Source organism: Manis javanica, chromosome 2, assembly GCF_040802235.1.
Source record: "Manis javanica isolate MJ-LG chromosome 2, MJ_LKY, whole genome shotgun sequence".
Classification (NCBI taxonomy): Eukaryota; Metazoa; Chordata; class Mammalia; order Pholidota; family Manidae; genus Manis; species Manis javanica.
The window spans coordinates 153,697,897-153,721,296 of record NC_133157.1 but is presented as its reverse complement, the minus strand read 5'-3'; the positions used below and the strand labels follow the sequence as shown (position 1 = coordinate 153,721,296).

General features: G+C 39.1%; 1 protein-coding gene and 1 non-coding gene across 2 annotated transcripts in view; one reads left to right on the top strand and one right to left on the bottom strand.

The window, feature by feature from the left end:
* Positions 1–1,202: 1,202 nt before the first annotated feature.
* The window catches only part of ARMC1 (armadillo repeat containing 1), a 60,329-nt gene continuing 38,131 nt past the window's right edge, over positions 1,203–23,400 (top strand). Inside the window, exons 1-3 of the mRNA XM_036998206.2 lie at positions 1,203–1,406; positions 6,082–6,302; positions 8,527–8,618. Coding sequence (XP_036854101.1) covers positions 6,120–6,302; positions 8,527–8,618 — 275 coding nt within the window. The 5' untranslated portion in view covers positions 1,203–1,406; positions 6,082–6,119. The remainder of the gene's footprint in view (positions 1,407–6,081; positions 6,303–8,526; positions 8,619–23,400) is intronic.
* LOC118968337 (U6 spliceosomal RNA) lies at positions 7,345–7,452 on the bottom strand. Its single transcript, XR_005055959.1, has one exon. It is a non-coding gene; the product is annotated as a U6 spliceosomal RNA (small nuclear RNA).

Sequence of the window (23,400 nt, the reverse complement as noted above, 5' to 3'; positions counted from 1 at the left end):
TGATTGGTCTGGTTGATTAATACAAATGAGGCTGATGCTTCCACTACTGGACATTATGCACCATCTCTTTCTTTGTTTTTAGACAAGTGTTCACTTACCACCACTCCCTCTTGTGACACTGGGGAAAGAGAAACCATGCCAGACTTGTTTTTGCTGTCAGTCGGTGTGAAAGCAATCTTTTACGTTGCTCCTATTTTCTTCTTGAGTTATTAAAAGATAGAGGATCCTCAGGAGTAAGGGAAGGCACAGAAATTTGAGAAGTAACCACTTGGATTTTACACTCACTTATGATATCAAAGTATTGGCGACATTAGCATAGAGTACAGTCCAGGATATTTATTCTCACCCACACTCTTTCCCTATTAGAGGCCTCTCAAATTCCTTACTTTAACATGTGAGCTACATGACATAATCAAAATGTAAAAGAGAATTCAGAAGCTATTCAGTGAGGCTACTGAGTGCAATGAATGCATTATTCTCAGACTGGCCTGTGGGATTTAGATTACACTTGTATTTAGAGAAATATTTTTAGAAAATATAATATAAACCTAAACAAAAACTTAGGTGACTGCCATCGATAAAACAAGGATATAAATCCTTACTTGGACAAACTAAATAGAAAGCAGTATTTTAAAAATACCTAATTTTAGAATTCTCCGTGATTGTAAGTTCCTTCCTCTTACAAGAAAAAATCGTTCCCAACATAAGTTACTATTTAAAACAAGAAACCTGTACTTTGCGGCCTTCACGCTGCTAGGAAGACAGTGGACACTAATAGGAAACGAAACCCAAGAAACGCCGAATGGGTTTAAAGATTACGAATTAAGACAGAAGAGAATGAAATATTACGAAATTGCCTCATCAGAACTGAGAGTCACTGGAGACAAAAACGTTCGATTTGACTTTTTGTATGCGGGAGCGGAGGGATTTCTCAGGTGTCCAAACGCAAGGAAATGCGGCGGAAAAAGAGCGACGGTTTCTCAGCTGGGATCAGGTGTCTCCGCTCTGTGCTCAGTGGACGGACAGTCGTTTGGTTCAATTCAGTGCCTCTGGGTGCTCATTGGACCCTTCCGTTCAATACTTTGTGCATTTCCCTTGGTCACCAACGAACGCTTTAGTCTAAGAAAGACTTTGCGTATTGGATGTCTTATCCTCGCGTTAGGAAGGTGTCAGCCAATGGGAAGGCACAGGCAGCGGAGGTGACAGGGTCGTAGGGGAGAGTCTATAGAGCCTTTCCCCGCCAGCGCTCTCGCTGTTTGGTTCCTAGAGTTGACCTGGTCATTTACCGTGGCTGAGGCCCGGCTGCGAACCGGGGCGTCGGCTCGGCACCTCCTGGTTCTCTCTGCCTCCTCGGTTGGTGTGGCCTGATGGTGCGGCAGGCTCTGGACTCCTAAAGCTCTGGAGCGGTATGTAGTGCCCAGGGGCCGCAGACAATGCGGTGGAACCAGGAAGGCCGCGGAAAGCGGCCCCTGCACCAAGTCGCGAACCGGCCTGGGCGGGGGCGCTCTGCCTGTCTTTTCGTCAGGACTCCGCCGTGCGTCCCACCAGGCACTTGGAAGCACCCTGCTCTCGTGTGTCCTCTGACAATGTTAGCTTTGTTCACTGCTTCTCCGTCTCCCGCATGTCCGACTTTTACGAACCCTAGCATTATTAATGGATGTCATCTCACTTAATCTGTCCAGTAACTTGCAATTATTTTTGTGCAGCTGTATGTCTACTAAGAGCAGTAGGACGTGATTGTGTTTGGTTTCATTCAAGAGAGACCAGCGTTCACATCTGTGTATTTAAAAAACCCGTGGCGTTAGTGCAGATAGCCGCTCCTTTGCGTTAGGGCGGTGCAGAATATACCCCAGCACCTAAGGAATAGGAGTCCCCAGGGTTCAGGTATTGTTCTTGTTTCGTAATTGCTGGTGCTCTGTCATATCATCTGAAGTTCTTGCTTTCTTTGATCCTGACAACCACTCAGGATTATTATGAGAGAAATTTGAGCCTCCAAGGAGGCAACCCAACTTCTTGAAGAGTTACAGTTTCTAGTTAAGGGAAAGCCAGATCTAATCTCAATGCTTGCGTTATTTATTAAAAACTCGCTTAACTGAATATGGATTTAGGTTGTTCGTGTGTACCCTCTGCTGCTCTTAGTATGAGAGCTAAATAATTATTTGAGTTGAATGGTAAGTCTTGGCTTACCATTTCTGAAAAGAAAATCAGGCGTGTGCCTAATAACAGGTGCCCCACAGCCACCACCTTCCTCTTAGCTTCTCAGTGTGGTACCCGGACCAGCACCATAGGCCTCATTGGGAGCTTGTTGGAAATGCTGAAACTCTGGCCTTACCCCACCTACTGAATCAGACTGGTCTTTACCAAGATCCCTTAAGTGATCAGAGTGCTTGTTAAATTTTGGGGAGTATTCATTGTCTTAAAATCTGTTGATGATGAATTTTGTCCAAATTGAACTAAAGAAAATAAAAGGTATGCAATATATATGTGTCCTATTAAGACGAAGTACAAAGACAAGGAGAAAGTTGTTTTGTTTTCCACGTTTTCCTCATTTGTGAGACTGATATAAAAAAGTTAAATGTCAGTATTGGCAATATTAGCTTAACAACTGGAAATCCTAAAATAAGCATGAATATTTAAATAGTAATTAAAAACTGATTTGTAAGGCCTCAGGTATGGTCTGAAAAATAAAAAGAAACAAAGAAACAGACAAAAGAAATGTTAAACATTCCTGTTGGACAAAATTTCAAGAACCTTCTGTTTACTCAAAATCTGTGTACATTTTCCCACTATCATTTCCCCCCACAATTTTGTTCCATTGACTAAAATCACTTTCTTTGAAAGGAGAGGGTAGATTTGCTACTGCTAGTGGTCTTCCAGTTTATTAATTTGGTTATCTGGTAATAAAATGGAAACCTTGTTACAAATTCACTTACCCTCATATTATTTGGTAATTAAAATATCTTGTAGAATCTTAATGTTTAAGTTTTTATTCATATGTTCCTGGTCATATTAAAAGGACATGCACTTACAGACCACCATAAAGTTGTAATTGCTCTTATTTGCACCAGGAATCACGTGGTGTGCTTATTGATCTGTGTCTTTGGCCCTATCTCCAAGTATTCCTAGTTAGGTCTGGAGTTGGGCTTTGAAATGTGCATTTTAATAATCCCAACTTATTTTGATTAGACTATTCAGGTTTGTACTTCTTGGCATTAGTATTTTAAGCAAAAAACACAATTAGAAAATAGCTTATTTTCTTCTGAACCTAGTACAATACTCATTACAGAAGCAGGGAAGAGAAGAGAGTTTTGTTTTTTTTTACTTGCATTATGACTTTTTGGATGCTATAAAATTGCTCAGATCAGTGTATTTAAAATGTTATTTAAAAACTATTTTGAAATCTGCCAAATTTGGGAATAAGAAAGGGTAGGATAGAATGAAAGCCAGAATATATCATCTAAAAACATTTTTTTCAGCCTATGAAGCCTTGGAACATTTTTATCAAACAATTTTAGTGCGTGAAATTGATAGAATTAATACAAAAATACTGTGTATTTAATGCATGAATTGGGGTTAAAGTTCTAACTTTGGCTTCCTTTTTTCCATTTTCTCAACTGTTCAGTAGCTGTCTTATGAAATCTTGTGTGAACTCTTGAGTCCATAGAAATATTGATCAATGAACAGGTTTCATACAATTCCCAAGTAACTTGATATTGTCAAGAATATTAAAGAAAAATGACCTCTGGTGAATTCTCTCCTGAAATTTACATTAAACTAATTGAGGGGGCAAATCAAAGCTTCTGCCTACCTTTATTGCCTTCGTTTAAGTGCCACGGGAAGTGGAGTGCTTGACCTCACCTTCTACTTGTTAGGATTTTTGATACCTTATATTTCTGACTTTTTCTTGGGCAGATTTTGATTTCAGCCCTCTCCTTATCAGTGGGCTTTGAAGATTGGAAGTTTTAAAACATTTTGACTTTTGTTCAGCTCAAAGGAACAGGAAAGATCATAATGTTTTCAGAACCATTCCTGCATAATAGTTATCTAAGGACTCCTTAAATGAGACTGGAACTCTCTTGATTCAAGGCCAGCACTGGGTGCAGAAGGCCATCATTCAGAATATTTGGTTCTTATGTGTGTCTTGTCCCATAGACCTTTGACCAGTAATTAATTCCGCAGGTTTCAGTTTTGGATAGGATTTGTGCTGGTGACAGCACAGAAAGTTCAAGGCTAAGCTGGTTCAGAAACAGGATATTCAGGATGCTGATAGTAGAAGCCCCTAAAAGGCAACATGCCCCCAAACCCTTTAATTTTATCTCTGTATTGGGTCCATTACTTTTTTTTTAATCATTTTTTAAATTGCCACACTAACTGTATTCACATTTTGAGAAAATTACCACAAATTACTATCTTGTTAAAATTCTATTTTCTCGCCTTTATTTTACATTTGCTTGCAGACTGTTAACCATTAATTTAATTTATCTGGAATGTTATTTTTTTTTGCCATGTGGTATGAGTTAAAGATCCCTAGCAGTGATTTTAAATTGCTTTGAAGTTATTCTAATACCATTATTGACTAATCTTACTCTATTTTTCATTCATTTTTGGCTCCATGTAACTTAAGGCTGTCATTCATTAAGCATTTACATTACAGGCAGCAGTCTAAGTCCTTTATGTGTATTGTCATTTCATTTGGACAGTACACCATTTGGCAGATGATATAATTAACTCCATTTAACAGATGGAGAAACCAAGTCAAAGAGTTTAAGAGATTTGCCTAAAATCACATTTACCCAGTAGTAGAGGCTTGGTCTAACTCACTGAGAGCCTGCTTGCTTATACTGAATGCATGTATGGCTTTCCTGGGGCAAGTATCACTGCTCTACCAAGTACCCCACCCCAGCCCAACCATCAGTACTCTTGGCTTTACTCTTTAGAGTTTTGGATAGTTGAATAAATGGTAGGGCCAGTGCTACTTTATTACCTTTATGCCCCAAAATAACTTTTAATAACCTTTGTGGAGTAACAGAATAATTTTGTTCCCATCCTCCAAATGGCATTGTTTTTGAAATTAGTGAAAACTTACGCATTAATTTGTGGAAAGTATTTACACCTTTATATTCTTCCTAATTAGGAATGTAGTGTAACTTGGTTAATGGAAGGTATTTTTAACTTTGTACATATATGAAGATTTTTCCTTGACATTTTGTTTCTTTGGCTTTTGTATGTTTGGCCTGTTACATTTTCTAAAATATCCTGTTTACTTTTGTGGGCAAAGGTATGTTGAAATTAAAAGGACTGTATGGGAAGTGGAAGGATTGCTGACCAGTTTAGGAGATAATAAATAAGATTTTAGCCCAGTTCTGTACTAACTAGCTTTCATCATCTGGGGCATATTACCTAACTATTTCCTTATCTGTTAAATGAATTGTCCTTGAATCTGGTTTCATTCTTCTGACTATGGCATTAGAGATAGACAAATGTGCTTCCATTCGGTTCAAATTCACCATGATCTCCCCAACTCCACAGGCCTGAGGCACAGGGCAAGATACCCTTCTTGGCTTTTTTTGTTCACAACCTTCTTTGACACCCTCCTTCTTCCTTCAGGATTATCTTTGGTAGACCCAGTATTTTGCATTTTGTTCGTGGATAAGAAAAAAAGCTGTCAGCTAGCCACTTTTCCCTGAGGCACTTGTCTTAGGCTCTAGAAATGTTCTAGAGGAAAAAAGCACTGGCATTGTTACAGTTTGAGAAGTAGAGTGGTTATAAGCTTCAGTTGTAAAGATCTTGTTTCTCATGATTTTAGTGTTAAAATATGTATTGCTAAAAAGGAATTTATTGGAATATTCAAGATGACATATGTTCTTTAAACATTGTGCACACATAAATAACTTGATTTTTTTTAAGTCAGCTTCTTATGTTCATTTTGCTTTTCTTAAACTGTGGAATTGCCAATCCTAAAGTATTTGTGTGACTTGGATTCATCTGTTTCTTTCTAAAGGTGTTGTAATCCTGATCATTTAATAAATGCCGTAATATATCTCAGCTGCTTAGAACTAATTTTGCACACCGTTTCCACAGAATTTAAGAAGATTTTGTTCATGTGTATGGCATAGAAGATGAATTCTTCCTCCTCTACCATGAATGAAGAACCTGATGCTCTCTCAGTAGTTAACCAACTACGGGATCTGGCAGCAGATCCATTAAACAGAAGAGCCATTGTCCAGGATCAAGGATGTCTGCCTGGCCTTATTTTATTTATGGACCATCCCAACCCCTCTGTTGTCCACTCGGCTTTGCTTGTAAGTTGCCTTTAATGTAATTTCAGCTTAGTGCTACAGTTTTGCAATAAAGGAGAATTTGAAAAAAACATAATGTGGTAAAAAATGAAAAATGACTAGAGAACAAATAATACTCTGTGTGCAAACATACATATGTGTATAGTCCATTTACAGAAATGATAGCCTACTACAGTGTTTTTATGTTTTGACACAAATGATAGCATACTACATGCATAAAATGTTCTGCAGCTTTCTTTTTTCGCTTAAGAAATTTTGAGATTGAGATACTTTATGAGTAGGTAGATACTCAGAAAGGTACTGTTTTGTTTTGACTTGGTAATAGCTTTATTCATATGTAAATCACATACCATATAATTTACCTCTTGAAAGTATACAGTTGTTTTTTTCATATATTAAGAGTTGTGCAACCATCACCAAAGTCCATTTTAGAACATTTTCATCACCTAGGAAAAAACTCTATGCTTTACCTATTGCTTCCTAGTCCCTGACCCTCTTCCTTAAATAACCACTGCATTCTGTTTCTCTGTTTGCCTATTCTGGTTGAAAGGCCTATATGTTTTTTATATAAGTAGGCTCATATAATATGTGATCTTTTGTGACTGGTTCTTTCACTGAGCATAGTGTTTCCAAGGTTCAACCATATTGTAGCATGTGTCAATACCACATTCCTTTTTATGGCTGAATAATATTCCATTGTGAGGGAAATGTCACATTCTGATTATCCACTCTCAATTCATTTTATATAAGATGGGGAAGAAAGATAAGAAGTGGAAAAGAGAAAAACATACAGGATCATATATAATAATGCAGAACTATCCTGTTATGGGAAAGATGGCTAGAGAAAAACAAATGAAAAAAAGAACAATACAAAGCAATCAGGCAAATTCAGAATGTGATAATTTCTTGAGGACAAATAATCCAGTTTCATGAACAATAAATGGCATTTAAAGCAGCTAGAATGAAGGACTTTTTTCCCCTTCCTGGTTAAATGTTTTATTTTCCTGTGAAATGAATCCTTTTCATGACTGGTAATTCTTTTTTTTTTAAATATGAATGCTTCATTAATTTGTGTGTCATCCTTGTGCAAGAGGCCATACTAATCTTTTCTGTGTTATTCCAGTTTTAGTATATGTGCTGCCGAAGTGAGCACATGACTGGTAATTTTTAATCAAATGCCAGGCATACAAATTTTATGTTTTCAGATTTTGGATTTTTTGGTCTCCCTATATTTTCAACTTCGTTCAGGGTTGCAGTTAAGTTACATGGGATTAATTTGATCCTTTCAAGATTTTAGGCTTTGTGGAGTGAGTCCAAAGCAGCCCGTATTCTGTATATCACTACAAAGCATATGCATTTCTGAGGATTTACGCTGATTCCTCATGCATTGTGAGGTCTTTTCACCTTTGGTTAGTGGTGTCATGAACTCTTCCCAGCCCAATATGAGTTCCAAGCACTGTAGAACAGCTAAAGAAAATCCTTAAAGAATCATCAGCATGTGAAGGAGATGTGCAAAAATGTACTGTATATTTTTAGAGAGAAAAGTACCTTAGGAAAGTTAAACTTACAAAATAGAAATTTGTGAGTGAGTTTATTTTTTGCAATGCAGTACAAAAATAGGTCTGCTTGTTACATGTATACTGATTGTTAATATCTAATTTTACTGAAATTTTACTCTGATATGAAGGCATACTTTTGTAGGCTCTATGTTCAAAAATGTTCTGTTGGTTAATGTTCTGGTAAGTCTTGAACATGGATATTAATAAGTTCATATGAGAGTAAACTGAAAGCAGTTCATTCCATAAAGTGGTTATGTTTTGCTCTCAGCAGTTCGTTTTAATTAACATGTAAAGAGCATATAGGAAAATGAGGCAATTGGACTTGCTGAAATTAATAAATGGAATATAGTTCCTGTATCCTTGTTAAGATGAAGTGGTGAAAATAAAACCAGAGCAGCCTCGTTTTTGACCTTGCAGATAAGTGAGGAATCTTCCTTTCAAAGAGCAGATTCAGCTTCTGCAGCTCAAGGATGGATGGATCATTTCTCCCCTAAGGGACTGCGCTGATGATCACTTTTAAAGAAGAGCTTCTAAACCCTTCAAAACTAATTGACTCTAAAAACAAAAAACTATTTTTCACTCTTTTTCGTCTTGCAATAAGTTAGTAATGGGTTTAATTTTGAGTAGTCTGGACATGTGAATTAACCTGTTAACTGTTTCTGCTGTAGGCTCTTCGGTACTTGGCAGAATGTCGTGCTAACAGAGAAAAGATGAAAGGGGAGCTGGGGATGATGTTAAGCTTGCAAAATATCATACAGAAGTAAGTGTCTCCTAATGCAGTACAAAAATAGGTCTGCTAGTTACATGTATACTGATTCTGAGTACCTAATTTTACTGAAATGTTACTCTGATAGGCATACTTTTGTGGGCTGTGTGTTCAAAAATGTTCTGATGGTTAGTTGATGTTCTGATTAGTCTTAAACATGGATATTAATAGAAGTCCAATATATGAAAATGCTCAAATATATTTAAATGTTGATAAACATCATACTTACGAATATTTTTAAAAAGAAAATCCTACCCTGTATGAAGTTGTGAAGCATATGTAAATGGATTTGCTAGTAGAACAACACACACTGATTGGATTTGAAAGTATGCACTATTATAAAGTAGTACAGAATTCTTTTTTTACATCATCCAAATCTCAAACTTCATCAGTATCTTGGCAAAAAGGGCTTTTGGTGAGATTTTTCTGAGAATCACTGAGAGGTATCTCAGAGGCTTAGAACTATTTAATTGGAATTATAGTGGATGGGTGTTTTTACTTGTACCTTTCATCTTAGATTTTCGTATCCATTGTTTCATTTGTTATTACCAACTTTTTAAATAGGTTTGATAGTAACAAAGGCCAAGTCACTAATCTGTAGTCTTTCAACTGTGTTACCTCTGGGGATGTCTGGTTTTGCCCTGTAGGCACCGCTGATTTCCTTGTTGAAGGCTGGAAATGAAAGATTAAGTGTTTTGATATTTCCACTGTGTCTGAAAGCAAAAAAAGCTCTGCTTCCAGAGGCTTTATCTAAGTTTACTTTGTATCTTGATCTTATACCAGAAGAGACTGCCCTTAAAACTATGCATGACCATTTAATGTATTTGACTGCTAAAACTTAACCTTGTAGGTACTTTGGCTTCTGTGCTAACAAAAGTGCTTTAGTTCCCAAACAGTCAGTGAACTTTTATCAGTAGTCATCTACTCTGACTTCCAAGGCTGTGTTGTTGTTCAGTTGTTGTTTTGAAGATCTGGTTGGTTTTATTAAGGGATTCAGGCATCAGGGAGCATCCTTTCTGGCAAGTAGAGAAATTCTCCAAGTTTTGCAAAATTGAAGGTTTTTTTAGACAGGAGGGTGGTCAAAGAGTTCTATCAAAAGAAGAGATTAGGGATTGTTTCAGGTAAGGTAGACCTCCCTTAGGAGGAGAGCCAGGGGTCTTATGAAGATTACTTCATTAGTAATAAGGAAAATTCCAGACTGATTGGCTTAAAATTCCACTGCTGGGAGAGACTGAAATTACAATTAGGTTAGGTTTTTCTTTTCTTAGCTTCTGGATAAATATTACTTTGTTAATCTTTTATTTTAGAGATGACTTAAATATTTGTTCTCATGAGGTTAGCTATTTGATAGGATAATTCTGTAGTGCATTGATCTTTGATAATGACAAGACAGAGACTGAAGATTTTTTTCTTGTATTTATTCAAATTAACAGTTAGGAATAATAACAGAAAATATTGACTGCCATCAGTTGTGTTAAACATTGCCTCTGATTTGAAGTCAGTTCCGTTAGTGAAAATCTGGATTCTAGGTCTGACTTGAGACAGGTAGTCTCTTTGACCCTCATTTTCCTTATTTGCAAAGTGATTGTGGATCCAGTGGGATGATACATGTAGAAATGCTTTGTAAATTCTAAAGTGTTGTACAAAATATAAATTTACATTATTCTTTTTCCTAGTGCTTTAATGCTATTTTTGTTAGGTCAAGAAAGCCAAGCAAATGCAGGAGTCCAGATTGGTGACAGCAAGATTTAATAGAAGACTTCACTACAGAGATAGTGAAGGGCTGAGTTGGAGAGACTACAGCACTGAAAGGAAAAAGTTTTGGGATTTTATAGTAATCAGTCTTTAGCCAATCAGGTATTCCCAGGTGTCAGGGCAGGACGCAGGTGCAAGAATTTCTGTCTCTTGGTTATTGGGACTTGAGCCCCGCAGATGTTCTCAGGGTCTGGGCAGGATGTTTTCCAGCTCTTCTCTGGGCCTGCGTTTTCTCTAAGAATTGAATTCAAAGTATCACAATTTTCTTGTTTCTGCCTTCTCTACATTACCCTCTCTTGTTTAAAATACTTCAGTGGATTGGGGCAAAGTTCTAGCTTCTGTAACTTCTTCAATGTGAGTTATGGCATAGAGGTGTCCTGTCAATTGTTGGGGGAGGCTGCAGAGAAATGGTCCCTTAAGGTGACTTGCCATCTGGCTAGGTTCTCTGGAAGACCTTCCCATTTGTCGGCTGACTTGAGAAGCTGCAAACTTCAGGAGGCTGAGAACAAAGTACATACGAGTAGGGGAGCTATAACAGGTCCTGTGAAAGGCAGTGTCCATTTCATGGTGGGTAGAAATGAGTGGTTCAAAATGCTTCAGTCCAGAAATTTGGTCAGCTAGGCTGACTGAAAGCTGGGAAGTGGTCAGGGAGGAGTGAACAATGGCAGCAGTGCTGGTGCCAAGAGCTGCTGCAGTTGTAAGCATTACAAGAGTAGAAGCAAGTTCTCCTTTATGCTTATGCATGAGTGGGGAGGAAGTTATATAGGGCATAGGGATGGGCCTCTAATGCAAAGGGATAGCGGAAAAATCGAGACTAGGATGCATCAGCCAGTCCAGCTGGGGGCCAGGCAGAGGAAGGCAATAGTATTACAAAGAAAGTAAAGCTGGGAATCTTCAGGCAGGTGGTTATAGAGAAATTTGAGAAGGGTCTGTTAGGTTTGGGAACTAAGGAATGGAGCAGGATATTGGCTTCGTTTATGAGCATAAGGTCTTGGGTAAGTCGGTTTTCTATCGACAAGTTGGGAGCGGTGCAGTGCGGTAAAATTAAGAACGAGTGTGAGAAGAGGTGTCTTTCTAGCTGGCAGAATGGTAGGCAAGTAGCTAATGGGTGTGAAGAGTTAGAGATGGAGGAGTTGAGAAGAAGTCCTGAAAATTCAGCAAGGGCAGGATAAGTGGCCCCCATATTAATGAGGAAGGAAATGTGCTTACAGCATGACAGGGAGGGTTATTCTTGGTTCCCTCAATGAGATGGTGGATGTGGAGGCTGATTACAGGGTGGGGATCTTTAGTCTTCAGTAAAGTGCCTTAAGTAAAGATGGGAGGTCGGAAGCCTCTGCCTGTTCAGGGGATGTTGAGGGCCTGGTGCCTTGAGAGGCAGTCAGGCAATTGGATTTCTAGTGGCTCAGTTGGCCACAAAGAAGGCAGGAATGGGGCAGAAGCTCCGGGAATGGGCAGATTTGCTCCAGTAGCCAGACTGTCCACATCTAAAGCGGGTGCTGGGTGGGACTCCATCCCACAAGAGGACATGGCTTCTTCTGATGGGAGCTATGGCGGAAGAAACAGCTGAAGCTAAAAACCTAAAGGCCAGTGATCATTCCTTAGCCCTTCTCTTTTCTTTTGCTAATTCCTCTTGTTTTTGGTATTCATCTCTATTAATGAAGACCTTAAAGTTTAGGGTGGGGAGTTTCCCCTGGGGGGCGGGGTTGTAGGCCTTTCTTAGCTTCTCTAATTTGCACGAATATCTGGGGCCCCCTGGGATTATGAAATGCAGGCATGATTGATTTTCTGTCTGGGAGTTCTGGGTGGAGATTTATGTGTCTCTGGAGAGCCTGCGAAAGGCGGAAGATGATTCTTGAGCAAAATGGCTGGGGTCGGAGGAAAAGGAGTCTAATAGTTGTTCAGTCTGGAATAGATTATATATGGAGAAGTGTGTATAAATGTGGATGATGCCCTCTGTGTCCCCTACTTACAGAAGGGGGAGGACAGGAGTGGCCTTATGGAATGAGAGACCAAAGTAGGGGTCGGGGGGAGGATGGAAGGGTTTTGAGGAGAAGGAGGAGGCTCAGAATTGTGGGAAGAGAAGGGAAGTAGCATCAGTAGGGTATGTGGGGAGGTGGAAGGATGGTTTCTGGGGGTCCTGGAGAAAGGGTGAGGAGTGTTGGAGGGCAAGGGGGTGTAGGAGGAGAGTAGGGCAGTGGGAATGCAGGGTCCGAAAGATGGAAAGAGAAGGGATTGGGTGAAGGGGGTTGACGGGTTGGAGGAAAGAAGATATGACAGGAGGAGCAGGAGGAACAGAGTGCTGGATTGCAGTGGAGTTAAAAAAAAGGCAAGAAAATAGGGACTCTTGATGCCGGAGTTCTTGTTCAGCCAGGATGCTATTTATGTGTTTTGTTTTTGTTTTTCTTTTGTGAGAGGGCATCTCTCATATTTATTGATCAAATGGTTGTTAACAACAATAAAATTATGTATAGGGGGGTCAGTGCTCAATGTACAATCATTAATCCATCTCAAGCCTAGTTCTCATCAGTCTCCAATCTTCTGAAGCATAACGAACAAGTTCTTACATGGTGAATGAATTCTTACATAGTGAATAAGTTCTTACATGGTGAACAGTACAAGGGCAGTCATCACAGAAACTTTCGGTTTTGATCACGCATTATGAACTATAAACAATCAGGTCAAATACGAATATTCGTTTGATTTTTATACTTGATTTATATGTGGATCCCACATTTCTCCCTTTATTATTATTATTTTTTTTATTTTTAATAAAATGCTGAAGTGGTAGGTAGATGCAAGATAAAGGTAGAAAACATAGTTTATTGCTGTAAGAGGGCAAATGTAGATGATAAGGTGTGTGCCTATGGACTAAGTATAAATCCAAGCTAGACAAGGGCAGCAAAACATCCACGGATGCAGAAGATTTCTCTCAAAATGGGGGGTGAGGTTCTGAGCCTCACCTCTGTTGATCCCCAATTTCTCACCTGATGGCCCCCCTGCGACTGTGCCTGTCTTAGGTTGTTCCTCCCTTGAGGAATCTTACCCGTCTCTGGCTAACCAGTCATCTTCCGGGGGCCACAGGGAAATGTAAAGTTGGTAAGTGAGAGAGAAGCCATATTGTTTGAAAAGGTTAGCTTTTTACTTCTTTGCAGATTTATGCCCTGTGGCTTCTATGCCCAGCACCACTTGTCTCGAGGTATCTTTACCACCTGGAGGAATTATGATACTCGGTAAATTCTATGTGAGGCACGAATTCTATTGAAGGGTTGTAATTAGGAGGGAAGAAGAAAAGCTATATAGGTAGCATATGGAAGAAAACATGGGAGGATTGATTATTTCTTTGACATATCTTCTTGTAGAGAACCGTAAGCATGTATAGGTTTTAAACTACTAACTAACTTGCGTTCACATATTGACATAATAGGAATATGGTGACATAAACAAAGCAAATCTATAATTACCATCCATCTCCAGTGAAGCCAAGAGAACCATTTAGGCACCCTAGGCATTTGTGAAAATTTGTCTATGATATGACGGATATTGTCCAACTGTACTTGAACAGTCTGAGAGAAATCAGACAAATTAAAACAACCCATTTCTGGGATCTGTTCACATCCCATATGTTCTTTTAACTGTAGATAGTCTATAGTCATAAGATTTCGGAGTGCTACACCTTGCACCCCTCCCAACTCCTGGTTGAGTTCCAACAGTACAGATCCGGTCAAATTCGTTGTCTCCCTGTAAGCACATGCCAGCCTAGACATCTCCCTCCTCATTCCAATGGCAAGTCCAGGAAATGGTGGGGTGGATGCAGCCACAACCGCAGCATCGTCCGGATCCCTGTGGAGGTTTTTTGATGATCATCCCCAGGCACAAGTCCTCCAGAGAGTGCTGATGCCGGAAGCTCCTCCTCATATCGTATCTTAGTTCATTTTCTGGGTAGCCAAGCTAGGCCTTGATCTTCTGCATAGAAACAAACAGACCCTTTGCCCACACTTTGACATGCCCTCTATATCACTGTGTAGAACTCATTGGAGGTCAGCACACAGGAACAGCTTTTTTTTTTTTTTTTAGGAGAAAGGAATATTATCAGAAAAGAGTACCTCCATAGCTGATCATCTGACACCCTTTAAGTGATCAACATTAAGGATATTTAAAGCATGCATTGATCTTTGATTTATCAATAGTTTTATCCTATCAAGGAGTAATCCCCCTTTTCTTTCTTTTCTTTTTTTTTTTTTAATCTTTAATCTACACTTACATGAAGAATACTATGTTTACTATGCTCTCCCCTATATCAGGTCCCCCCCTAACAACCACATTAATTTTGTATCCTGCAACTTTGCTGTATTCCGATATCAGTTCTAGTAGTTTTGGAGTGGAGTCTTTAGGGTTTTTTATGTACAGTATCGTATCATCTGCAAATAGTGACAGTTTAACTTCTTCTTTACCAATCTGGATTCCTTGTATTTCTTTGTTTTGTCTGATTGCCATGGCTAGGACCTCCAGTACTATAACAGTGGGGAGAGTGGGCATCCCCGTCTGGTTCCCAATCTCAGAGGAAATGCTTTCAGCTTCTCACTGTTCAGTATAATGCTGGCTGTGGGTTTATCATATATGGCTTTTATTATGTTGAGGTACTGGCCCTCTATTCCCATTTTGCTGAGAGTTTTTATCATGAATGCATTTTGAATTTTGTCAAATGCTTTTTCAGCATCTATGGAGATGATCATGTGGTTTTTGTCTTTCTTTTTGTTGATGTGGTGGATGATGTTGATGGATTTTCGAATGTTGTACCATCCTTGCATCCCTGGGATGAATCCCACTTGGTCATGGTGTATGATCCTTTTGATATACTGTTGAATTCTGTTTGCTAATATTTTATTGAGTATTTTTGCATCTACATTCATCAGGGATATTGGGATATCCCAGGATAATTTTCTTTTTTGGTGGGGTCTTTGCCTGGTTTTGGTATTAGGGTGATGTTGGCTTCATAGAATGAGTTTGGGAGTATTCCCTCTTCTTCTATTTTGTGGAACACTTTAAGGAGAATGGGTATTATGTCTTCTCTGTGTGTCTGATAAAATTCCGAGGTAAATCCGTCTGGCCCCGGGGTTTTGTTCTTGGGTAGTTTTTTGATTACTGTTTCAATTTCTTTGCTCGTAATTGGTTTGTTTAACTTTTGTGTTTCTTCCTTGGTCAGTCTTGGGAGGTTGTATTTTTCTAGGAAGTTGTCCATTTCTTCTAGGTTTTCCAGCTTGTTGGCATATAGGTTTTCATAGTAGTCTTTCATAATTCTTTGTATTTCTGTGGAGTCTGTCGTGATTTTTCCATTCTCATTTCTGATTATGTTGATTTGTGTTGATTCTCTTTTTCTCTTAATAAGTTGGGCTAGAGGCTTATCTATTTTGTTTATTTTCTCAAAGAACCAGCTCTTGGTTTCGTTGATTTTTGCTATTGTTTTATTCTTCTCAATTTTGTTTATTTCTTCTCTGTTCTTTATTATGTCCCTCCTTCTGCTGACTTTAGGCCTCATTTGTTCTTCTTTTTCCAGTTTTGATGATTGTGATGTTAGACTATTCATTTGGGATTGTTCTTCCTTCTTCAAGTGTGCCTGGATTGCTATATACTTTCCTCTTAAGACTGCTTTCGCTGCATCCCACAGAAGTTGGGGCTTAGTGTTGTTGTTGTCATTTGTTTCTATATATTCCTTGATCTGTATTTTGATTTGTTCATTGATCTATTGATTATTTAGTAGCATGTTGTTAAGCCTCCATGTGTTTGTGAGCCTTTTTGTTTTCTTTGTAGAATTTATTTCTAGTTTTATACCTTTGTGGTCTGAAAAATTGGTTGGTAGAATTTCAATATTTTGGAGTTTACTGAGGCTCTTTTTGTGAGCTAGTATGTGGTCTATTCTGGAGAATGTTCCATGTGCACTTGAGAAGAAAGTATATCCTGTTGCTTTTGGATGTAGAGTTCTATAGATGTCTTTTAGGTCCATCTGTTCTAGTGTGTTGTTCAGTGCCTGTGTGTCCTTACTTATTTTCTGCCCGGTGGATCTATCCTTTGGGGTGAGTGGTGTGTTGAAGTCTCCTAAAATGAATGCATTGCAGTCTATTTCCCTCTTTAGTTCTGTTAGTATTTGCTTCACATATGCTGGTGCTCCTGTATGGGGTGCATATATATTTAGAATGGTTATATCCTCTTGTTGGACTGAGCCCTTTATCATTATGTAGTATCCTTCTTTATCTCTTGTTACTTTCTTTGTTTTGAAGTCTATTTTGTCTGATATTAGTACTGCAACCCCTGCTTTCTTCTCACTGTTGTTTGCCTGAAATATGTTTTTCCATCCCTTGACTTTTAGTCTATGCTTATCTTTGGGTTTAAGGTGAGTTTCTTGTAAGCAGCATATAGATGGGTCTTGCTTTTTTATCCATTCTGTTACTCTGTGTCTTTTGATTGGTGCATTAAGTCCATTTACATTTAGGGTGACTATTGAGAGATATGTACGTATTGGCATTGCAGGCTTTAGATTTGTGGTTACCAAAGGTTCAAGGTTAGCTTCTTTAGTATCTTACTGCCTAACTTAGCTCGCTTATTGAGCTGTTACATACACTGTCTGGAGATTCTTTTCTTCTCTCCATTCTTATTCCTCCTCCTCCATTCTTCATATGTTGTGTGTCTTGTTCTGTGCTCCTTTTAGGAGTGCTCCCATCTAGAGCAGTCCCTGTAGGATGCCCTGTAGAGGTGGTTTGTGGGAAGCAAATTCCCTCAGCTTTTGCTTGTCTGGGAATTGTTTAATCCCACCATCATATTTAAATGATAGCCATGCTGGATACAGTTTCCTTGGTTCAAGGCCCTTCTGTTTCATTGCATTAAATATATCATGCCATTCTCTTCTTGCCTGTAGGGTTTCTGTCGAGAAGTCTGATGTTAGCCTGATGGGTTTTCCTTTATAGGTGACCTTTTTCTCTCTAGCTGCCTTTAAAACTCTTTTCTTGTCTTTGATCCTTGCCATTTTAATTACTATGTGTCTTGGTGTTGTACTCTTTGGATCCTTCCTTTTGGGGGTTCTGTGTAATTCCATGGTCTGTTCGATTATTTCCTCCCCCAGTTTGGGGAAGTTTTCAGCAATTATTTCCTCAAAGAGACTTTTTATTCCTTTTCCTCTTTCTTCTTCTTCTGGTACCCCTATAATACGAATATTATTCCTTTTGGCTTGGTCACATAGTTCTCTTAGTGTTGTTTCATTCCTGGAGATCCTTTTATCTCTCTCTATGTCAGCTTCTATACATTCCTGTTCACTGGTTTCTATTCCTTCAATGGCCTCTTGCATCTTATCCATTCTGCTTATAAATCCTTGCAGGGATTGTTTCACTTCTGTGATATCCTTCCTGACATCTGTGATCTCCCTCCGGACTTCATCCCATTGCTCTTGCATTTTTCTCTGCATCTCATTCCATTGCTCTTGCATTTTTCTCTGCATCTTTTTTTCTTTTTCAGGTGGACTGCTTAGGTCTGTCTCCTTCTCAGGTGTTGTCTCTGTGATCTTTGTCTGCCTGTAGTTTTGCCTTTTCATGGTGATAGAGATAGTTTGCAAGCTGGTACGAGTGACCGCTGGAAGAGCTTCCCTTCATGTTGGTTTGTGGCCTTCCTCTCCCCCTTCGCAAGGTGCTGGGTTCTTGCAGGTGTGGATGTAGTCTGGATGTTGTCCTGTGTCCTCTGGTCTCTATTTTACGAAGAGTTTTCTTTGTTATATTTTTATAGATCTATGTGTTTTTGGGAGGAGATTTCCACTGCTCTACTCACGCCGCCATCCTGGCTCCGCCCCCGCTAGTTATGTTTTAACCTATCTCAGGAAAGGTTACTTGGTTACCTGGTACCTTATTGTAAACTAATGTGCCTACTTGACTATTGTCAGCAAGCTGTTCCATATCACTGGGTCCAGGTGGGGGGTACATTGTTACACTGCTTCAACCTCTAGTACCCTGTTTTTCCTCTATATTCCTGAAGCCTCAGTAAGACTTTGTCCTTTTCCAGGGCTCACACTGTACTCTACCTGGGCAGGGGTTATTCTCTGCTGCTTCTCTATCTCACTCTCACTCTACTTCTCAAGATGACAACAGTAATTATTGTGGTCTTGGAGTATGTATGAATTGGACCCATTTAGGGGCCAGCGGTATCATATTTGGGTCAAATGGAATTAAAATAGAAAGTGGGGCATCTGAGGCCAAAGAGAGGTCTGAGAAGCGGAGTGTAAGTTTGTTCTTGACCAAGGTGGGTATCCCATGGCAAATGGAACGGGAATTCCTCATAATGGCCCCTAAAAGGCAAAGGACAAAAGATTTTTTAGGAGGATATATTTCTTGGATGAGAAAGGGGGCCTGCCAAGGGTTTCCTCAGTGGCTGCCTCCCTTCTGGAATAACTGAAAGGCTCAGTGAGGGTGTCTCCCTCAACTCAGAGTTTCTTGGGACCAGGTCAGGCAGTGAAGTGGACAGGCCTAGCTCTAGGTCTTTGGCTTTCAAATTGGAGAGGCTGCCTACTCCTGAAATGGGTTGCAGAAAAACTCACCTCTGCCCCAAGGTATTTGCTGGTGATGGTACAGAACGTGGAGATGTCCCTGTATGGGTCAGTAAAATGTTAGGTTGAGAATGCTGAGGAAATAGAGGAGTCCAGAGTGATGACAGCAAGATTTAATAAAAAAACTTCACTACAGAGATAGTGAAGGGCTGAGTTGGAGAGACTACAGCATTGAAAGGAAAATGTTTTGGGCTTTTATAGTAATCACTCTTCAGCCCAGCAGAATTCCCAAAGGTCTGGGCAGGATGCAAGTGCAAGAATTTCTGTCTCTTGGTTATTGGGACTTGAGCCCCACAGATGTTCTCAGGGTCTGGGCAGGATGTTTTCCAGCTCCTCTCTGGAACTTCAATTTCTCTTAAGAGTTAAACTCAAAATATCACAATTAGTTTTCTCATTTCTGCCTTCTCTACAATTTTTAACTGGCATGTCAGTTCTGTTGGAAACAGTGGAAAGGTTTAAACATAAAATGGATGTTACCATAGAGCTGTTTTATTCATATGGTGGACTTAAAAATTGTGTTTTCTTTTAACAGGTATACTTACTGAAGTTGAAAATATGTGGTAAAAATTTAAAAACTATAAGAAATGAGATGCAAAATAAATGTGATATATTTCTGATTTGAATTTTAAATATTTAGAGCAAGTTTCAGAGGTACCATAGATTTAATCCATAAAGCAATTTCTTAGCTTGACTGGATAAGTGTAACTGTTGTGGGGCAAGTATGTTCCCAGCCCTGGGCAAATAACCATTGATGCCGAAATAAGTCAAAGGGAGAAGTAAAATGGGAGAAATCTCTTTACTGCTTACAAGCAGTTGTCTACTTGTGCTCGCCCATGTCTCTGCTGACCTGGCCACAAAAGGACCCCACCAAACCTCTCTGGTTCAAGAGTGTGCTTGCTCCCCACCCACCTTGTAATCCCTTATTATTATTAATATCAATATTATTTTTATTAAGGTATTATCAATATACACTCTTATGAAGGTTTCACATGAAAAAACAATGTGCTCACAACATTTACCCATATTATCAAGTCCCCACTCATACCCCAATGCAGCCACTATCCATCAGTGTAGTAAGATGCCACAGATTCACTATTTGCCTTCTCTGTGCTACACTGTTTTCCCCGTGATCCCCACACCATGTGTACTAAACATAATACCTCTCAAGCCCCTTCTCCCTCCCTCCCCACCTGCCCTCCCACACCCCTCCCCTTTGGTAACCACTAGTTCCTTCTTGGAGTCTCTAGTCTACTGCTGTTTTGTTCCTTCAGTTTTGCTTCGTTGTTATACTCCACAAATGAGGGAAATCATGTGGTACTTGTCTTTCCCCGCCTGGCTTGTTTCACTGAGCATAATGTCCTCCAGCTCCATCCATGTTGTTGCAAATGGTAGGATTTGTTTCATTCTTATGGCTGAATAGTATTCCATTGTGTATATGTACCACATCTTCTTTATCCATTCATCTATTGATGGACACTTAGGTTGCTTCCATATCTTGGCTATTGTAAATATTGCTTCGATAAACATAGGGGTGCATATGTGTTTTTGAATCTGAGAAGTTGTATTCTTTTCGTAAATTCCAAGGTCTGGTATTCCTGGGTCAAATGTTATTTCTATTTTTAATTTTTTGAGGAACCTCCACAATGTTTGCTTTCCACAATGGTTGAACTAGCTTACATTCCCACCAGCAGTGTAGGAGGGTTCCCCTTTCTCCGCATCCTCACCAGCATTTGTTGTTCTTACTCTTTTTGATACTGGCCATCCTTACTGGTGTGAAGTGATATCTTATTGTGCTTTTAATTTGCATTTCCCTGATGATTAGTGATGTGGAGCATCTTTTCATGTGTCTGTTGGCCATCTGAATTTCTTTGAAGAAGTGTGTGTTCATATACTCCACTGATTTTTTAATCAGGTTACTTGCTTTTTGGGTGTTGAGGCATAAAAGTTCCTTATATATTTTGGATGTTAACCCCTTGTCAGATATGTCATTTACAAATATATTCTCCCATATTGTAGGATGCCTTTTGTTCTGTTGATGCTGTCCTTTGTCATACAGAAACCTTTTAGTTTGATGGAGTCCCATGAGTTCCTTTTTTGCTTGAGGAGATGCGTTCACGAAGAAGTTGCTCATGCTTATATTAAGGAGATTTTTGCCTATGTTATCTTCTAAGAGTTTTATGGTTTCATGACTTACATTCAGGTCTTTGATCCATTTTGAATTTACTTTTGTGTATGGGGTTAGACAATAATCCAGTTTTATTCTCTTACATGTAGCTGTCCAGTTTTGCCAGCACCATCTGTTGAAGAGACTGTCGTTTCCCCATTGTATGTCCATGGCTCTATTATCTTATATTAATTGACCATATGTGCTTGGGTTTATATCAGGGCTCTCTAGTCTGTTCTATTGGTCTATGGGTCTGTTTTTGTGCCAGTACCAAATTGTCTTGATTACTGTGGCTTTGTAATAGAGCTTGAAGTTGGGGAGCATAATCCCCCTAGCTTTCTTCTTCCTTCTCAGGATTGCTTTGGATATTTGGGGTCTTTTGTGGTTCTATATGAGTTTTAGAATGATTTTCCCTAGTTAGTTGAAGAATGCTGTTGGTATTTTGATAGGAATTGCATTGAATCTGTAGATTGCTTTAGGCAGGATGGCCATTTTGACAATATTAATTCTTCCTATCCATGAGCACAGGATGTGTTTCCACTTATTGGTATCTTCTTTAATTTCTCTCATGAGTGTCTTGTAGTTTTCAGAGTATAGGTCTTTCACTTCCTTGGTTAGGTTTATTCCTAGGTATTTTATTCTTTTTGATGCAACTGTGAATAGAATTGTTTTCCTGATTTCTCTCTCTACATAGTTGTTAATGTACATTGTTAATGTATAGGAATGCCACAGATTTCTGTGTATTAATTTTGTATCTTGCAACTTTGCTGAATTCAGATATTAGATCTAGTAGTTTTGGAGTGGATTCTTTAGGGGTTTTTATGTACAATATCATGTCATCTCCAAACAGGGACAGTTTAACTTCTTCATTGCCAATCTGGATGCCTTTTGTTTCTTTGTGTTGTCTGATTGCTGTGGCTAGGGCCTCCAGTACTATGTTGAATAGAAGTGGGGAGAGTGGACATCCTGGTCTTGTTCCGAATCTTAAAGGAAAAATTTTTAGCCTCTCACTGTTAAGTATAATGTTGGCGGTGGGATTGTCATATATGACCTTTACTACTTGCCCTCTGTATCCATTTTGTTGAGAGTTTTTATCATGAATGGATGTTTAATTTTGTCAAATGCTTTTTCAGCATCTGTGGAGATGATCATGTGGTTTTTGTCCTTCTTTTTGTTGATGTGGTGGATGATGTTGATGGATTTTCGAATGTTGCACCATCCTTGCATCCCTGGCATAAATCCTACTTGATCATGATGGATGATCTTTTTTTTTTTTTGAGAGAGCATCTCATGTTTATTGATCAAATGGTTGTTAACAACAATAAAATTCAGTATAGGGGGGTCAATGCTCAATGTACAATCATTAATCCATCTCAAGTCTAATTCTCGTCAGTCTCCAATCTTCTGAAGCATAATGAACAAGTTCTTACATGGTGAACGAATTCTTACATAGTGAATAAATTCTTACATGGTGAACAGTACAAGGGCAGTCATCACAGAAACTTTTGGTTTTGATCACACATTATGACCTATAAACAATCAGGTCAAATATGAATATTCGTTTGATTTTTGTACTTGATTTATATGTTTATCCCACATTTCTCCCTTTATTATTATTATTATTATTTTTATTTTTAATAAAATGCTGAAGTGGTAGGTAGATGCAAGATAAAGGTAGAAAACATAGTTTATTGCTGTAAGAGGGCAAATGTAGATGATCAGATGATCAGGTGTGTGCCTATGGACTAAGTATTAATCCAGGCTAGACAAGGGCAGCAAAACATCCACGGATGCAGAAGATTTCTCTCAAAGCAGAGGGGGTGAGGTTCTGAGCCTCACCTCTGTTGATCCCCAAATTCTCATCTGATGGCCCCCCTGCGACTGTGCCTGTCTTAGGTTGTTCCTCCCTTGAGGAATCTTACTGTCTCTGGCTAACCAGTCATCTTCCGGGGCCATACAGGGAAATGTAAAGTTGGTAAGTGAGAGAGAAGCCATATTGTTTGAAAAGGTTAGCTTTTTACTTCTTTGCAGATTTATGCCCTGTGTCTTCTATGCCCAGCACTTGTCTCGAGGTATGTTTACCACCTGGAGGAATTATGATACTTGGTAAATTCGATATGAGGCACGAATTCTATTTAAGGGTTGTAATTAGGAAGAAAGAAGAAAAGCTACAGATGTAGCATATAGAAGGAAACATGGGAGGATTGATTATTTCTTTAACATATCTTCTTGTAGAGTACCTTATGTATAGGTTTTAAACTACTAACTAATTTGCA